General features: G+C 35.7%; 1 protein-coding gene across 9 annotated transcripts in view; it reads left to right on the top strand.

Annotated features, from left to right (window-relative positions):
- Positions 1-13,046, top strand: part of NRCAM (neuronal cell adhesion molecule) — a 331,134-nt gene extending 318,088 nt beyond the window's left edge. For all 9 annotated transcript variants that reach the window (XM_077167345.1, XM_077167420.1, XM_077166964.1 and 6 more), the window contains 3 exons: positions 522-653; positions 1,486-1,564; positions 10,551-13,046. In XM_077167345.1, coding sequence (XP_077023460.1) covers positions 522-653; positions 1,486-1,564; positions 10,551-10,788 — 449 coding nt within the window. In that variant the 3' untranslated portion in view covers positions 10,789-13,046. The remainder of the gene's footprint in view (positions 1-521; positions 654-1,485; positions 1,565-10,550) is intronic.
- Positions 13,047-16,960: the final 3,914 nt, after the last annotated feature.

Here is a 16,960-nt window from a genome sequence, read left to right as displayed (position 1 = left end):
ATAGTTTACTTTTCAAAACATTTTGGAAAATGGCAGTATCACTGAAATGATATTTTAGCCTCTAAAAGTGGTTCCTTTGAAGGAAAAATACTCTATTAGATGTATACATTCTGTTCTGTTTAAAATTCAGTTTTATACTTGTATTATATTTAACAATGTACATTTTATCCTATGAACCATAAATTTTTAAATTAGTTTGGGACTGTGTTTTTATTGACAATAAATACTTAAAATAATTGTGAACACAATTTTCAGCAGGCTTTATTAGTATTTGATTTTATCAGCATTCAGATTTCTCTGTTTGGAAAACTTGATTTTTTTTTTAATTAGTGAATATTTTTCAAAGTTAAGTATTTGTATAACTCCTCATTGATAACTGACAGATTCCACCATGTTGGGGCTGAATGTAAGGTATATAAAAAAGCATGCATAGTATGGCAATTTTTTAATTTCAAGATATTGTAATAGTTCCCATCTCCTCCTTGACCCATTCCCACTGACACCATTGATTTGTTTTCCAGCAATGGCAAGCCGACAGGTGGACATTGCAACTCAGGGCTGGTTCATTGGTCTAATGTGTGCTGTCGCTCTCCTTATCTTAATTTTGCTGATTGTTTGCTTCATCAGAAGAAACAAGGGTGGTAAATATCCAGGTAAATAAAAAGTAAAATTGCTTTTTTACTATTTAATAATTATCCATTAAACTGACAAGACAGCATGAGGGTAATCATGTAGATTGCAATAAGTATATCTTCCCAGAGCCATAAATTTGACATTCACTTCAAAATTTTGAGCCTTTTTAATATAATGGCCACCTAAATAGTGATAAGGATTGTAAGGCATTTAGGGGGGTAAATCAACTGTTCTCTGAAAATAGTAATGTTTCTGCTCCCTTTGGCTCCAAATAAGAATGCCAATGCAGCACCTAAATCCAACTGGGAGAGGAGGGAGGTGCGTGAAGTTTTCCCAGAGGCAGCAGTGCGTGATAGTGTGATGTGTGACCTTGTTTTCCTTGACATTAATGGTTCATGCCATTTAATGGGTCCAGTGAATTTATGTTTTCCTTATCTATCTATTTTCCCTTCAGATACAAGAAGAAATATGAAAACAACAACAACCACAGATTTACCAAAAAAATAATTTGTTACAAGTAATATACTTAATAAATAGATTGTTAAAATGGGGTGGGGAGGGATCTTAGCAACTTAGAATAATTCCTTCAACTAGTGAGTAGGAGAGTAAGGCCAAAATGGTTAAATGAAATCAACTTTGTGTGTAAACAAATGCTCATTGTGTTAGGTTGCCCCAAAGTGACTAAAACATCAAAATATATGCATGACCACAAAATATGTACGTAGTGGTTATATAACACCTACTATGTATAGGCTTATTTTCAATTGCTATATATCTCTAAGAGTGGGCTGTTTAAAACTGAATAAAGAAGCACAGGGTCAATAGATGATGATGTCATTTTGAAATTTTTAGTAAAAGAAAAGGAAGATGCTCATGCTGATCCTGAAATCCAACCCATGAAGGAAGATGATGGAACTTTTGGAGAATACAGGTTAGCTGTGCTTCTCATCTGCTCACCGCCTTCTCTGCCTTGTAAACACTTGTCAGACACTCTTCATAAAGTAAGAATCAGCTAGCAAAGCACTCTCCCTGACATTTGATATTTTCCTCATCTATCAGTCAAAAATTTCATTAGAGACACTTCAATATTTAAATGTTTATACGTCCCTCATGGTTAAAACATTCTTGCTTTTCATTAAGAAGTAAATTTCCATTTTAGTCATTGACTTGGAGGTGGAATATTTTCCACCCTGTTATATTTTCCAGGGGGAGTCTGATATATTGATCAACCTAGCAAAACTGGCATGTTACAATAAGAATTAAAATTGACCCTACCAAACCTGTAAAGGAAGCTATACCTTTCATTTTCTAAGCAGTGCTTTTAGCCGGTGTTACCAGCCTTTTTAATCTCGAATTTGAAGCTAGTTTCTCTAAAACAAATGCCTACACCCTTCCATTAGTGATGAATTGATGACTAGGTTATTTTAGAAGCTGTTAATTATTAAGAACTATCACAGGCCTCTAGGCAATGTGTTAACCCACAGAACTTTGATAATAGATGCTTGGCATGCCTCCACCATTAAGGGAATATTTTAACATAACCTATGTGCTAAATAGTAAAAAACAAACAAACAAACATAGAAAACACAACCTTCTCTTAAAACAAAGATATTTTTGCCTAAGTATAATAGGTCTTTTCAAAGAGAAATAATAATTATTTTAGGTATGTTTAAAAACAGATTAGGATTAGGATTTTGGTGTTCCAAAGGATACGTCTATGCATAAAATCTCTTGATACCTTTTTTTCTTTCTATAGGTCTCTTGAATATATAAAATATAATATTTAAAAAATATACTGAGACCCTACGGAGGTGCTTTTTTTACACAGAAGACTTTAGGATGAAACAAAATATTTCACTCTTGTGATTGCCAGATGACATTTGTAGATAACAAGATACTTGTGTTAATTTTTACTTATCTCTAGAGCTCACTTTTGGTATTTCCATTTCAATATCACAAAAGATGAAATAATGCCGAGAGTGAAAAATATAAAACTGACTGAGAAAAGTTGTACTTTTTCAACAAAATTGGTTTCATACCATTTTTGTAAATACAGGATGTCATGCTTTTGTGTGTTAGACCGACACGTTCATATTCTGATTGTCTCTTCAACAGAGATGACTGTGGTTTCTAAAATTCTCAGAATGTCTGTACTTACTTCACGACACAGAAAAGTGTCTAGTGAAGTTTACCTTGGTGTCAAATCTGAGCTCTGGGGCTGAAAGTTTATGAAAACTTTATGCAGGCTCCCCCATCCACCCAGAAGTCTTTCCTAACACCATAGAGCAGCCTGTATATGCCCACAGCTTAAGGCAGCTGTATCTTGCACTGAATGAGTACAAATCTTCACTATTTAATTCACTCTTCTACATGTTTCTCCTATAAGGCAGGTGAGCTGATACTTCCTAAATAACTTATATTTTGAGAGTTCTTGGTTCTTGTGGCTAGAATTCTTCAGGATATGCATGCCATTTCCTTATTTATTGTGATAAAGCTAAATCTTTATTATAGCCTGAAAGAAAAGTATATACTTGAATGTAGTGAAAATAAACCATTTACTTGAATGTAGTGAAAAATAAACCATGTACATGTTCCACATGCTGATGGGTTCCTATTCTACACTATCCTGCTTAAATGAATCTGGCAATGTACTTCTCACCTCATGCATCTCAAACATCAACTTGCTATTATAGTGATGCAAAACCATGATCTAATGTAAAATGTGATCTCAGGGTAACTGTGCTACCTACACCATTAAAACTTGATTAAAATCAATGTGGAATGTGAACTAGCTTGGAATCAAGAGACTGTTAATTTTACTCTTGACTGGGCCATTTCCATATTTTCTTTGGATATGGCACTTCTCTAGATCTCAATTTTTTTAAATCTATAAAATTAGACAGTTGTTCAACTCTTAGACGGTATCTAAAGGTTTCTTTTCTACTTCTGTGATATCTGTGCTTCTCTACATGCTATCTACTAATAATTTTTAATATGATTTTGAGTCTAGAGCAGTACATAGCAAGTATTTGGGTACTGGCCTTGTGATCACTGTGTTTAAACCTATTTGGTCATATTTCTTTGTCTTGATGTTAATGTGCATGTAATGTGTTTGTGAAGCATTTTCAAATGGCTGTCTTTAGCTTCTGCCTTGAATTTTGCAAAAGAGAATGACTTTTCATCTGGGTCCATTGTTTGCAAATCCAATTGCTTCATGTGTGAAGACAAAAATACTTGTCTTACCTATAATTACATTTATCTGGAATGTGCCAGGGTAAAGAAGGTCTTCAAGGGTGTCTTAAACTTAAAACACAGTTTCAGTGTTTTGTTAATGAAGTTTAAATTCATAAAGACAATCCCACAAGTGGAATTACTTCCGAGATTCCCAGCTACCCTTCATCCTGTGACTTCCTGACACAATCTCAGAATTTTTCCCCTTTGGCTTCTTTTCTATTTAAAGAAATAAGAAGACCTTTAGTTTCCTAGATGTCACAATTAGTGAAAACAGTTCCAACTGGTTTTTACAGAATCTTTTTTTTTTTCAACAATACATTCATGTATCATTCTCTTCCTTATATTGCCAGCATCCCTTCACTAGTTTGCACCTTCTGGAATTTTTAAACTCTGTGTTATTGGTTCCTATACTTTTTCATTCCAAAAACATTTTGGTATGCTGATCACACACAGACATACACAAAATCAAAGCCACTGCCTTAATATGAATTAATTCTTTTTATCATTTGCTCATTCTCCAGTCTGAGAATGAAACAGTTTCTACATGGTTGGCTCTGGTGCCAGGGAATATTTACATAGTGCACAGAGGGTTGGAACTTCAATGGCCAATTGTCATTTTTTTTTTATATGCTATAATCCTATGCCCTCACTCCAATACCCACCCCTAAGCAGTTATCCTCTGGTAGACGCCTGCAGCTTTGTTTGTTTGTTTGTTTCTTTAATTATACAGACAGTAGGATCTGCATCTTTACTAGCATATAGAAAAATCAGAGAAACAATGCAACCAATCGTGTAAGTATTTTTAATTCTTTAGATCCATTCTTTCTAAAATCAGAATGAACCTAGGTCATTAGCCATATACCACGGTTCTTGAACTCATAACGTGATGCATAAATGGAGGCTCTTGTCATGGGGATCCTCTCATTCATGTGAACATGGCCTATTGCATGCTATCCCATGCTCATCAAGCTTTAATGATGCTAAAATGTGTCACATTTGTTATATACTTTAGATTTATTCTGCAAAAAAAACATGATTTTTTAGCTGGTTTGTGAGCAGAATAAATTATGATGTTTTTTAGAGACGGGATTTGGAAAGTGTGTTTGGGCCATGAAATCAATAAAACTATAGCATGGTTTGGCCGTGGTAGGGTGGTGCCTACAGAAATATCAGACAAAATTAGCACCGATTTATCTACTGTTATGCTGAACTTTTACTCAGTAGGTCTGTAACGGATACCTTCCGTGTGTACAACCCTGAAACAGGTGGCTGTTGAATAAAAGAATTGGATCCCTAAAATTCATTCTTAGTGGAAAAAAAGGAAAAGAATATATTCCAGTATTTTGTTTGACATCACAAGTGATTAGGAGAAATGCAATTTTTTGTTAGAATTCTGAAGAATTTCTAAAATTCTCCTGTTGTTTTCTAATTAATTAATTCAACCAGTATTTATTGAGTGCCTACTCCATGCCAGGCTCTGGGGATATAAAAAAACAATAAAACATAGTCCCACTAGGGGATTTAAAGTCTAGTTAGGGGTACAGAGAAGTGAAAGAACAATTTGAGCATAATGTGAAAAGTGGTATGAAAGGGATAAACTAAGGTACCATGAAAGCAGGGACAGGAAGCCAAAGCCAAGTGGGCAGAGTAGAAGGAAGGTAGCACAGGAAGACCTCCCAGAGGGAGAAATGACCATGGTGAAGTGATCATTTCTTTCCATACACAACCAACTTTACTTGTGAATCTAAGTATTAAGAATATATTTTGTAGCTGTATAAACTATTATGATTAATTTTGACATTTGTTTACTCTTTTGACATTCTGGGCTTAAAATTAACATTTTATTCATGCTGTCCTTAAGTCTTCATAAAAACATGGGTGAATTTTTTTTATAAGCTTTGAATACTGCTAAGTATATGACTTTTAAATCATCTATAACTTTCAAATGCCTCTCACTAGGGAAACTGTTCTATCACACTGAAATGACAGGGCAACCTCATTTGGCACAATGCCAAAAGCAGTTCAATTACTATTTCATTATAAAATCCATCTTTGAAGTGGAAATAGATAAGCACTAATACAGTGCTTCATCAGACTAGTAACCACTGATCACATCTGGAAAGTTCTAAGTATGTATATTGTAAAAGGTGCTTCTTAGGGAAAAAACCTTTTTGAGGTAGGGGCCTGGTATAAAGAGAGGAGGTGTGACAGGATCTAGACACATATTGTTGGGCACAAACCATGTGCCAGGGCACTGTGCTGGGGCCTTATATAATTTTTTCTCATTTAAGCAGATTCTAATTATTGAAGTATTATAGCATAGCACACCATTAAAAAAAAACTAGTCTTAAAAATATGTTGCTGCCTTCAAACAGCTTTTCCTGGAAGACTCTGTTTGTGGAGAATCCATTCCTCTTCCTTCCTACTCTTCTTTCAAGGGTGGCCTGTGCTGCTGTCAGATCCTCTCTCATCTACTGTGGCCAGTAAGCTGGAATGAATACTTCCAGGGTGCCTCTTCTTGGCTGGTTATTACCATAACTGAGGGGATTGTTTATGTAAAAATCCAAACGAATTTACAGAGAATTTATTATTCTCTCTTATAGAATTAATAAGAGAGGTTAGTAATGTTACTTTGCACAAAATTAACATAAAAGTCAATTATATCTCTATGTACCTGCTAACAATTGAGAAGTGAAATTTAAAAAATGATTCCATTTATGATAGCAAAACAATATGAAGTATGTAAGAATAAATCCAACAAAAATATCTCCCATCTCTGTCCATATATTCATAGGTCTGTTTCAGTGCCCTGTATTCCATTCCACTGGTATATTTGTCTCTCTCTGTTCCAAAACCACACTCTTAATACTATAGCTGCATAATAAGACTTCATATCTGGTAAGTCAAATCCTCCCACTTTGTTCCTCTTCAAGAGTTTCTTTGATATCCTTGGCCCCATTCATTTCCATATAAATGTTAGAGTGGGCTTGCCAAGAGCCACAGAAAAATCTGCTGGATTTTAATTGGAAATAACTTGAATCTAAATAACAGTATAGAGAAGGTTGACATATTTACCACATTTGAGTCTTCCATTCTGTAGATCAATTATATTCCTCCATTTACTTAGATCTTCTTTAATAACTCTCAAAAAATGTCTCACATCTTATTGGATGTATTCTTATATACTTCATACTTTATGCTATCATAAGAGGAATCATTTTTAAAATTTAATTTTCCAATTGTCTACAAGTACATATAAATATATAATTGATTTTTATGATAAACCGTATCAAGAAACACTATTAAACCGTCTTAATTCTAATATTTGCCTGTAGATTCTTTTGGGTTTTTTGCATACATTATCATGTCACTTATAAACGAGAGCTTTCTTTTTAATGCTCATGGCTTCTATTTCTTTTCCTTATCACACTGTTTAGTACTTACAGTGCATTATTGTTTAGAAGTGGTGATAGTAGCTTCTTAATGAGGCTTTAATTTTGACACTTTATCCCCTCCCCTGACACGTTAAATCTTTACTCAGATCCTACATTTTCCATAGAATTAATCTCATTTTAACATACTATATAACTAATATATTATTATTATTTATTATCCGTATTTTCTCCCCACCGTTCACTATCAAGGATGATGCTTATTCTGGGTTTCTTGTAGATACCCTAAATCAGGTTATTGAAGACACTTTCTATTCCTAGTGTGCTAAGGTTTTTATTATGAATAGGTCTTGAATTTTACCATATATTTTTTCTAAATCTACTGTAATGAGCATATGATTTTTCTGTTCTCTTCTGTTAAAATGGTAAATTACATGAATTGGTGTTTTAATGTTAAACAAACATATTCCCGGAGTAAAGCCAACTTTTTGATATATTATCTTTTAGGCAGACTGCAAAATTTTATTTGCTCATAATTTGGGATTTTTTTTCATCTATGTTCATGAATGAGATTAGCCTATAAATTTCCTTTCTCTAAGTGTTCTTGTTAAGTTTGGATATCAATGTTTACTAACCTCATAAATAATTAGAGGAGTATTTCCTCTGACATATCAAACATGTCTAAAACCGAACTACTTATCTTCCACCCCAAACATGCCCCACTGAATAGTAATGGCAATTCCATCCCTTCCCATCACTCAGAACAAATCTCTTAACATCATCCTTGATTTCTAATTTTTTCTATCATCCCCTATCCAATCCATCAGAAACTTCTATCAGCTCCACATTCACAATGTATCCATAATCTGTCCACTTTGTACTACCCCCACTGTTCTACCCTGGTCCAATTATAGTTATATCTCTCCTGGATAATTGCAGTAGACACCCCTGGGTCCCTAGAGCAGGGTTCAGCAAACATTGTCTGTAATGGGATAGACAGTAAATATTTTAGACTTAATGGTCCATACAGCCGCTGTTGCAACTATTCAGCTCTGCTATTGTAGCTCAAAAGCAACCACAGACAATGTGTAAATAAATGAGCAAGGCTAGATTTGGCTGTAGTTTACCAACCCCTGCCCTCCAGAAGTTACTCTCAACACTGATGACAGAGTAATCCCTTTAAAATGTAAGTCAGATCATATGTCATCCATCTGCTGAAAACTCTCCTGTGCCTTACAAAGTCCCACAAGGCCCTGATCTAACCTGCTACCTTTTAGCTTAACTCCTACTTCTCTCTCTCTCTCTCGCTCCTCATTCAGCTCCAGCCATACCAAGCTCCTTGTTGTTCCTAAAACATTCCAGCCTTGTGTCATTTTGCTGGTTGTTCCCCATACCTGGATTGCGCTCCCTCCAGCTATCCACCTGACTAATTCAAGTCTTAAAGTCTTTGATCAAATTCACTTCTTAATGAAGCTCTATTTTAACTTGAGCACTTTATCCCCTCCCCTGACACCTTAAATCTCAGATTCTATATTTCCCATAGAACTAATCTCCTCTTAACATACTATATAAATTATTTTTGTGTGTTGCTTATTTATTGTCTGTATTCTCTCCCCCTAGAATGTAAGCTCAATAAGGGCAGGGGAATTAGTCTACTTTGTTGCTATATCCTCAAAACCCAATGTCTTAGAGTAGGCACTCAATAAACATTTATTGGATGGATGATAGACAGATAACCAGATCAAAAAAAAATGCAATAGACTAGAATTTTAGATTTTAATGTCTTCCTTGGGAAACTAGGTCTGCAAAGCAGAATAAAACTAATAGTTGGAATCCACGTGGCAAAATTCTGCTCATCATTGAACTCTTCATTGGAATTAACTCTCTTACCAAGTCATGGTCATTATTTCACAGAAAAAAAATTTCAAGCAAAACCTAGAAGATAATGATTAAATCTCAAGGATGTTATACAAGCAATTCTGGTAACAGGCTGAAGACTAGAGGCTTTGTCTGGAATACATCCCCAGTCACTTATTAGCAGTGATGATAATATAGTTTATTCAGTTTGTGACAAGAACTTGTGTTGTTAAAACAGTGAATTTCCAAGAGCATATGTCATTGTTATATTAAGCTAGCATTATTTTCTGTCTCTTTTTTGCATTAAGGCTTTTGTTTTCTACTAATGTTATATATGTTTCTTACTTTGTCTTGCATTTTTGTTATTTGAAACAAAATTTGAATTGTCTTTTTCCCTAATTTTTCTTTTTTACCAAATGTTATCTGTTAAGGAGTAGTTTGATGTGCATACCTGGTTACATGACCCTACAAGTGGCCATTCTAAGTGTAATGTAAGCATAATGATTACTCTTCTACTTCCAAAGATTGTGCTGAGGGCTTCAACAGAGAAATATGAAAAAATAGAGCCCTATGAAGTTTTATTAAATTGGACTCCTCGGATTCCCATCCAACATGAATAGGCTCTATGCATAACACACATGAGAGAAGGGAGCAGTAGTGGGGTAAAGATGTTTTTATATTTTGGGAACTGTTCACATTTTGTAGACTACATTGAAATGCCATTAAGTACAAATCTAGTGCTTTTAAGTCCAACAGTTTCTCTTTCCAAGTTAATAAATCTACCATTAATTAAAATTCTTACCAAAAAAAAACACTGTATACTATCAGAATAAGGATTTTGCTTTTTTTCTTAGGCTATTTTCATTTGTTTCTTCTGCATCCCTTTAATGGAATTTGTAGGTCTCTTGAAAGGTAAGGTTGAATTTTACAAGTCTAGCCTGCACTCAATAACACAATTATTTGAAATACAGGATTGTGCTTCTCCTGGCTCAAAAAGAAAAATCCATGTTTTACATTTAACCAAAATCATTCTCCATTCATATTAAGGAATCAGAGATATTAAGCAGTTTAACATGCTAACTTCTCTACTTGTCATGAGCTTTTATCCCCCTCCTTTTGAATTCAAAATAGTGATTTTTTGCAACTTTTCCCAATTCTTCCTTTTTTTAATGCTTGTGATTATTTCTGAATTGCTTTCAAATCAAGAGTCAGACTCTGTCATTGAAACTGACATGCACAATAAGAAACCACCCACTCTACTGAAGACTTCATGATTAAACCATTTCTGCACCTGATTTTCATTTCATTTTCAATTAGATTTGGCTAGAGGAACTCAAAACTCTATGCAATTTATTATAGTTTGCATGCGTGATCTTTAAAAATAAAAACTTTAAAGGCCAGTCTTGCAAAAAGATTTTCTCTATCTTTTTCTAGTGATGCAGAAGACCATAAGCCTTTAAAAAAAGGAAGCCGAACACCTTCGGACAGGACTGTGAAAAAAGAAGACAGTGATGATAGCCTAGTTGACTATGGAGAGGGGGTAAATGGCCAGTTCAATGAGGATGGCTCCTTTATTGGACAATACAGCGGTAAGAAAGAGAAAGAACCGGCTGAAGGAAATGAAAGCTCAGAAGCACCTTCTCCTGTCAATGCCATGAATTCCTTTGTTTAATTTTTAAGCTCTTTGCCAATACCCCATTTCTCTACAATGTTTATCTTAAGCACTTGTTTGTCAGACCTCTCATACTATGAACATATAGGCAGAAAGCATATTTTCTGCTTTATGTTAATATAATGAGAACAGTTAGAACAAGAACATAACTCGGTCAACTGATAAGTTAATGTGAACTAGAGAGCAAAGTGCATACTTTTTGTTCAATAATGGGTGTTCTTTTTTTCCTCAGACCTGATAAAATTATACAACATCATCAACAAATCATGCTATTTCCTCTTAAGGATACAGTTCAATATAATGCATGAAAAATGCTACACGCTTAAAGGACATACTTGTGTATGTTGTCAAAACATGGTTTGATACATTGTTTATACTGTCCTCAGCTGAACCCCTAAATATGAATTCCGTTTTCATTGTCAAGAGTGTTATTGTAGTATTTTCTAGAACTTCAATGTCTTTGTGGACATTGTTGTGAAATTGGTGACTCTGTCTAGCTGTCGTTAGTCTTTTTGGGAGACTGGTAGGAACAGTACATACAGTATGTTTGCTAAATGAGTTAATTATGACAGTTGCATTTGCCGACGCTTACTGAGACTCTGTTACCTGCTCTTTGCTCCTGTTACTTTAATAGCCTTCTTAATCTGCCAGGTATTACAGCAGTACAGTGTTCTACTTTTTATATCATCTCTACGCTCAATTGTTTTTAGGCATAAACAATGTGCATTGCAATGCATTTTGGCATTTGTGCCATACAGAAAGGATTGAAAGCAAACCATTAAAACTGAATTTCAAAAATTATTCCAAAAACCACAAGGCAAAATACATGCAGTGCCTTCAGACAAGAAGCATTCCATAATATACTGCATTCTGCATTAGCCGGTATGGACAGCTCTGAGTCCTAGGATACTGTCATTGTCTAAAAGTAACTTTTAAAAAGCAGAGATGAAAAACACAATGCTGAGAAAAGGGAATGTGGGAACAATAAAAAGACATTTGTTTTAAGAAGCATTTCCCCCACAATTACAAGAAGAAAAGCTTTATCAGCAATTGAAGCACATAATGATGTTGTGGTCTTTTATGGCTTCTATTAAAACAAGTTAAATTCAGTAAGAAAGATGTCAACTTGGTAGGAAAACTTAAAAAAAAAAATTATTCCAAAAGTAAAAGCATACAACAGCATGCCAACAGTAATACATTCTTTTGTAAGTCTTTACCTATATGCTAGCTTTGAAACTCTCTGCAGCATTAAGCAGTGGGTATGCAAATTGCTATGGACACATTTCAGTATCTAAGAAATCTGAGAAATATTAACAAGGCCAACAGTCAGAGGGATTATATCTGCAGTTTCAAAAATAAATCTATATTCTGTCATATTCATAAATGGTATCTATCAAATGGTTTACCTCCAAATATGAAATTCTATACCAACCTATGGTTGAAAGAATACTCAGTTTCATTTGCCAATAAATTGGTTTCTCATAACTTGCATCAAGTTTAATTTTAAGTAAAGCTTTTTATATGTAGATATTTTGTTGAATTTGTAAATACACTTAAAATGTAGATGCTATATGCGTATAGGTGTTACATACAAATAAACATGCAAACAATGTTTATATTGTACTGTATAAGATGTAAGCTAGTTAATGGAGTGCATGGGTTTGGAAAGCATCTACTTATTAAATACTTTTTGGGTTTTTTCCCCCCTTTTTTTGCTGTGAAACTGAAATAGTGAACTATTCTACATATTGATTGCAGGTTTCTAGATGAAATCTTCAGAGCTTTGCCTATGGGGCACAATAGGCCTAGTCACTTGGCACCTTTGATATATGTTGGTAAAGCACAGTTTGAAATAATTCCAGGTAAAGATGGCCCTAAAATACTTTTGTGTCTCCATATTTGCTTTTCATAGATCAACCTGCCTACAGGAAACACAAAAAGACAAAAGAGTCTTGCCTTGTACCTGAGAGCACAAAAATAAAAGTTACTATAAATTTGCCCATGTTTTGGGGGAAGGCAAAAGTACAGTTTTTACTCTTCCGTAATGGTAGATGCTAAATTTATCTGTGCATGAAGGGGTCACTTCTGTAATAGTGCAACAGAATTTGTATTATAAATTAAATGTGGTTTTAAAAGCTCTTTTCTCTTCTGTAATTTATCATGTTCCTAGTGGGGTGTGAATGTCCAAATAACTGTGTATGTAATGTTCCAGGCAAATGTGAATGGTTTTCCGTCAAAAAAAAAAAAAATTAAACAGTTTTGATCTCCTCATGATTCTTAATTTTTCAAACATATATTTTCTAATATTTTTAAAAGCTGTCAATTTAGTTTTTCAGTTTTAAAAGTAAAATGCTTTTACTTGTCCACTCAATGGAGGTCTTCAGCTGGCACACAGCTCAGCTCCCTTTCCAACACAGCTACTCTAACATCATAAGAGCACACTGTAAAATATAGAGAGCTTTTATTTACTTTTAAAAGGCTACCTGTTGTATGCAGAGAAAAATAACACAAAACTAAATACACTGTAAAACAGAGCTAATAAAAGCACAACAAAAAAATTTTTTAACGAAAAGCCAGAAGCTCTTCAAAGCAGGAAATCTGGGCCTCTCCTCGCCTCTGCTCCACGGGCCAGACTCACTGTCCACAGGCTAAGACTACCATCTGTTACAGCTCAGTTTATCAACAGGGCCTGGCAAAAATGTAAGCCTAACCACAAAAACACGAGTCCGTTGATGCCTTCTTGTTTGGATGGTTTATAATAGCCCTGGCTTTCTTTTAGTGACTGATTCAGGTGGGTGGCTATGTAGACAAGATAAAGGAGCACAAGGAACTCAGTGAGAATTCTCACCTAAACTAAGCTCATCATTCCCTCTTATGAGGTTTTTTCCTACAAATTCCCACCAGAGGGCTCCCTTGTTTCCTGTCCATATAAAGGACACGTTATTGCAGGAAAAAGAAGCCTCTCAAAACCTTGTGAAACACTTTTGATAATCAGACTGTGGTCTGAAAGTGCAGAAAATGATTACCTGCTGCAACAAATGGGATTTGCAACTTTTTCTTATGAGTACACCGCTTCCAGAGAGTCAGTTTGAGACAGTGTGAGCTTAGTTGTGACTGTGCAGCTGCATGGCTGATCAGCAGAGAGCAGGAGGAGTACACCCCCTGGGTCCCACTGGGCATCTTCTTCACTGCTACAAATTGATAGGGAAGGACAGGGCATGTCCTTAAAATGCCCCCCACTCCACCACCCCCACCCTTCTCCAGAGCATGCAATTTTGTCTGGCACCAAGTGTTTGATGTTTTGTGATTAGACAACACGAACATAGTTTAGGCATGGAAGCTTTTATTTTTAATGCAAAAAAATATATATATATATATTACCAGAAAATTTATATTCAATAAATAGATAGTTCCTAGGTTAAGACAGAAAGATCACTGGATTGAAAAGAGACCAGGATTCTCATTCTGGCTCTCCCATTAACAAGCTTTGTGGTTGTGTATAAGTGAAGCCCCCTAATCTCCCACCGCTCTAGGCCTCCATTTCCTTAACTTTAAAATAAAAATAAGAGATTATTTCTATGATCGCTACCCACTTAAATTCTATGATTCCTGTACTAGTTTGCTAGCTGCCAGAATGCAATATACTAGAAATGGAATGGCTTTTAAAGAAGGAAATTTAATAAATTGCTAGTTTACAGTTCTAGGGCCATGGAAATGTCCAAATTAAAAGCGAGTCTATAAAAAATATCCAAATTAAGGCACCAACAAGAGATTACCTTCACTCAGGAAAGGCCAATGAAGTTCAGGGTTTCTCTCTCAACTGGAAAGGCACATGGTGAACATGGCGATGTCTGCGAGCTTTCTCTCCAGGCTTCTTCTCCAGGCTCCCCCAGGGGTGTTTTCCTTCTTTATCTCTAAAGGTCATTGGCTGATGGACTCTGTCTTCATGGCTTTTTCCAAAATGCTTCCTCTTTTAAAAGATTCCAGTAAACTAATCAAGACCCACCTGAATGGGTGGGGTCACATCGCCCTCTAATCCAAGGTTAACACCCACAATTGGGCAAGTCAAATCTCCATGGAGATAATCTAATTAAAAGATTCCAACCTACATTATTGAATGGGGATTAAAAGAAATGGTTGCTCCCATAAGATTGGATCAGGATTAAAGTATGGCTTTTCTAGGGTACATAATCCTTTCAAACCAGTATAGTTCCTAACAATACCATCAACAAAAATATTTCTGAGCACCCCAAAAGCCACGTATTTGCTAAGTAGGGAGGATACAAGGAGATCAAAACTAGATGTGATACCTCTCGTGGAGCCTGAGTCTGGTGTGAGAAGACAGATATTAATAAAATAAACAACTAAATGAATATGTAATCCAAAACTGAGATAAGAGCTAAGAAGAGAAGGCATACCATTCCATGAAAGCAAATAATGGAGGATTCTGACCTGAATGAGGTAGTCAGGAAGGCTTCTCTGAGGAAGGAGGAATTGATGTCTGGACTGAGAGCTGGGGAATAAATAGGAACCAAGGAGAAAGAAGGCAGGGCAAAAACATTGCACAGATAAAGGCCAGTGTGTCTGAAGCACTAGGCAGAGGGGCCAGACCATAATGAATCATGTGGACCACAGGACATGTTTTAGTATTTATTCAAGTAAAAAATAATAAAAGCGTTTTAAATAAAGGGGCTTTTGTTTAGACTTGTGTTTGAGGAGTTATGGGATTTAGTGTGGAGAATCAATCAGAAGGAAGCCAAGGAGAATAAAAGACCATTGGGACGCTACACAGTAGTCTAGACAAGAGATGACTGAAATTGGATCCAGATCAGAGCATTGGAGATGGAGAGAACTGGAAGATTCTAAAGATATTTAGGAAGCTGCATTGATAGGAGTAATAGATTGGGTTTAGTAAGTTAAAAGAATGGGGAGGATATCAAGAATGGCTCTTAGATTTCTGACTTTCCTAACTGGTTTTATGGGACTGCCATTCATTGAGGTGGGAACATTGCAAAAGGACCAGATTTGGCTGTAAGTTATAAGTTTGGGTTCATAAATGATGAATTTGATGTGTTGCCACAGTAAACAATTAATAAATAAATGATGAGTTCAAACAGCCTCTGAGGTATCCAAGTGGAAATGACTAGAGGGAATTGGGTATATGGGCTTAAAGAAGCTTCTAAAATGATAAGTAATAATTTAAGCCATGGGGCATGAATGGGATTGCTTTAGAGAAAATATAGACAAGAAGACAGTTGATGACTCCACCTTAAGAAACCCCCTATATAGTGGCAGATGAACCTTTAAGGGAGATCAAAAAAACAGGAACCAGGGAAGCTGGGAAGAATTAGAAAAGTGTGTAGTCTTGAAAGCCAGAGAAAAAGACTATTTCAAGATCAGTGTCACATAATACAGTGCGATCAAGTAAAATGAGGACCAAGAAATATTTCATGAATTTGAAGACATGGAGGTCATCTGAGACCTTGGTAAAACTAGTGGATACAGTGTGGTAACAGAATGGAGTGAGTTGAGGAGTAGAAGGTGGGGGAATGGAGACAATCACTCCCGTGGATAAGCCATACCTAGACTTAATTAAGTCCAACTCAGTCTCCCACTGCCACCCAAACTGCTCTGCCTCCATAATAACATAATCCAAGCATCCCACTCTCCGCCCACAACCTATCCTTCAATCCATTGTCCATACTTTCTCCAATCCTTCCTTTATTCCAAACCTTCTCTAGCATGGATTCTATAGTCCATCACTTTTTTTTTTTTTTTTTTTTTTTTTTTTTTTTTAAGAGAGAGGGAGGAAGGGAAGGAAAGACAGAGAGAAGGAAGGAAGGATGGAAGGGAGGAAGAAAGGGAAACATCTTTAAACATTTTCTTGTTTTATTGTATTTTGTTTGTTTGTTTGTTTTTTACATGGGCTGGGGCCGGGAATCGAACCGAGGTCCTCCGGCATGGCAGGCAAGCACTTTGCCCGCTGAGCCACCGCGGCCCGCCCTAGTCCATCACTTTTAATGATACTCCTCTTTACCCTAAAATCCTTTCCTGTCTTTTTTTTTTTTTTTTTTTTTTTTTTTTTTTTTTGTGGCATGAGCAGGCTCTGGGAATCGAACCCGGGTCTCCCGGCATGGTAGGCAAGCACTCTGCAACCGAGCCGCCGCTGACT

The sequence above is a fragment of the Tamandua tetradactyla genome, chromosome 1 (assembly GCF_023851605.1).
Source record: "Tamandua tetradactyla isolate mTamTet1 chromosome 1, mTamTet1.pri, whole genome shotgun sequence".
NCBI lineage: Eukaryota > Metazoa > Chordata > Mammalia > Pilosa > Myrmecophagidae > Tamandua > Tamandua tetradactyla.
The sequence above is the reverse complement of the archived record's forward strand: the minus strand, read 5'-3'. Positions and strand labels throughout refer to the sequence as shown.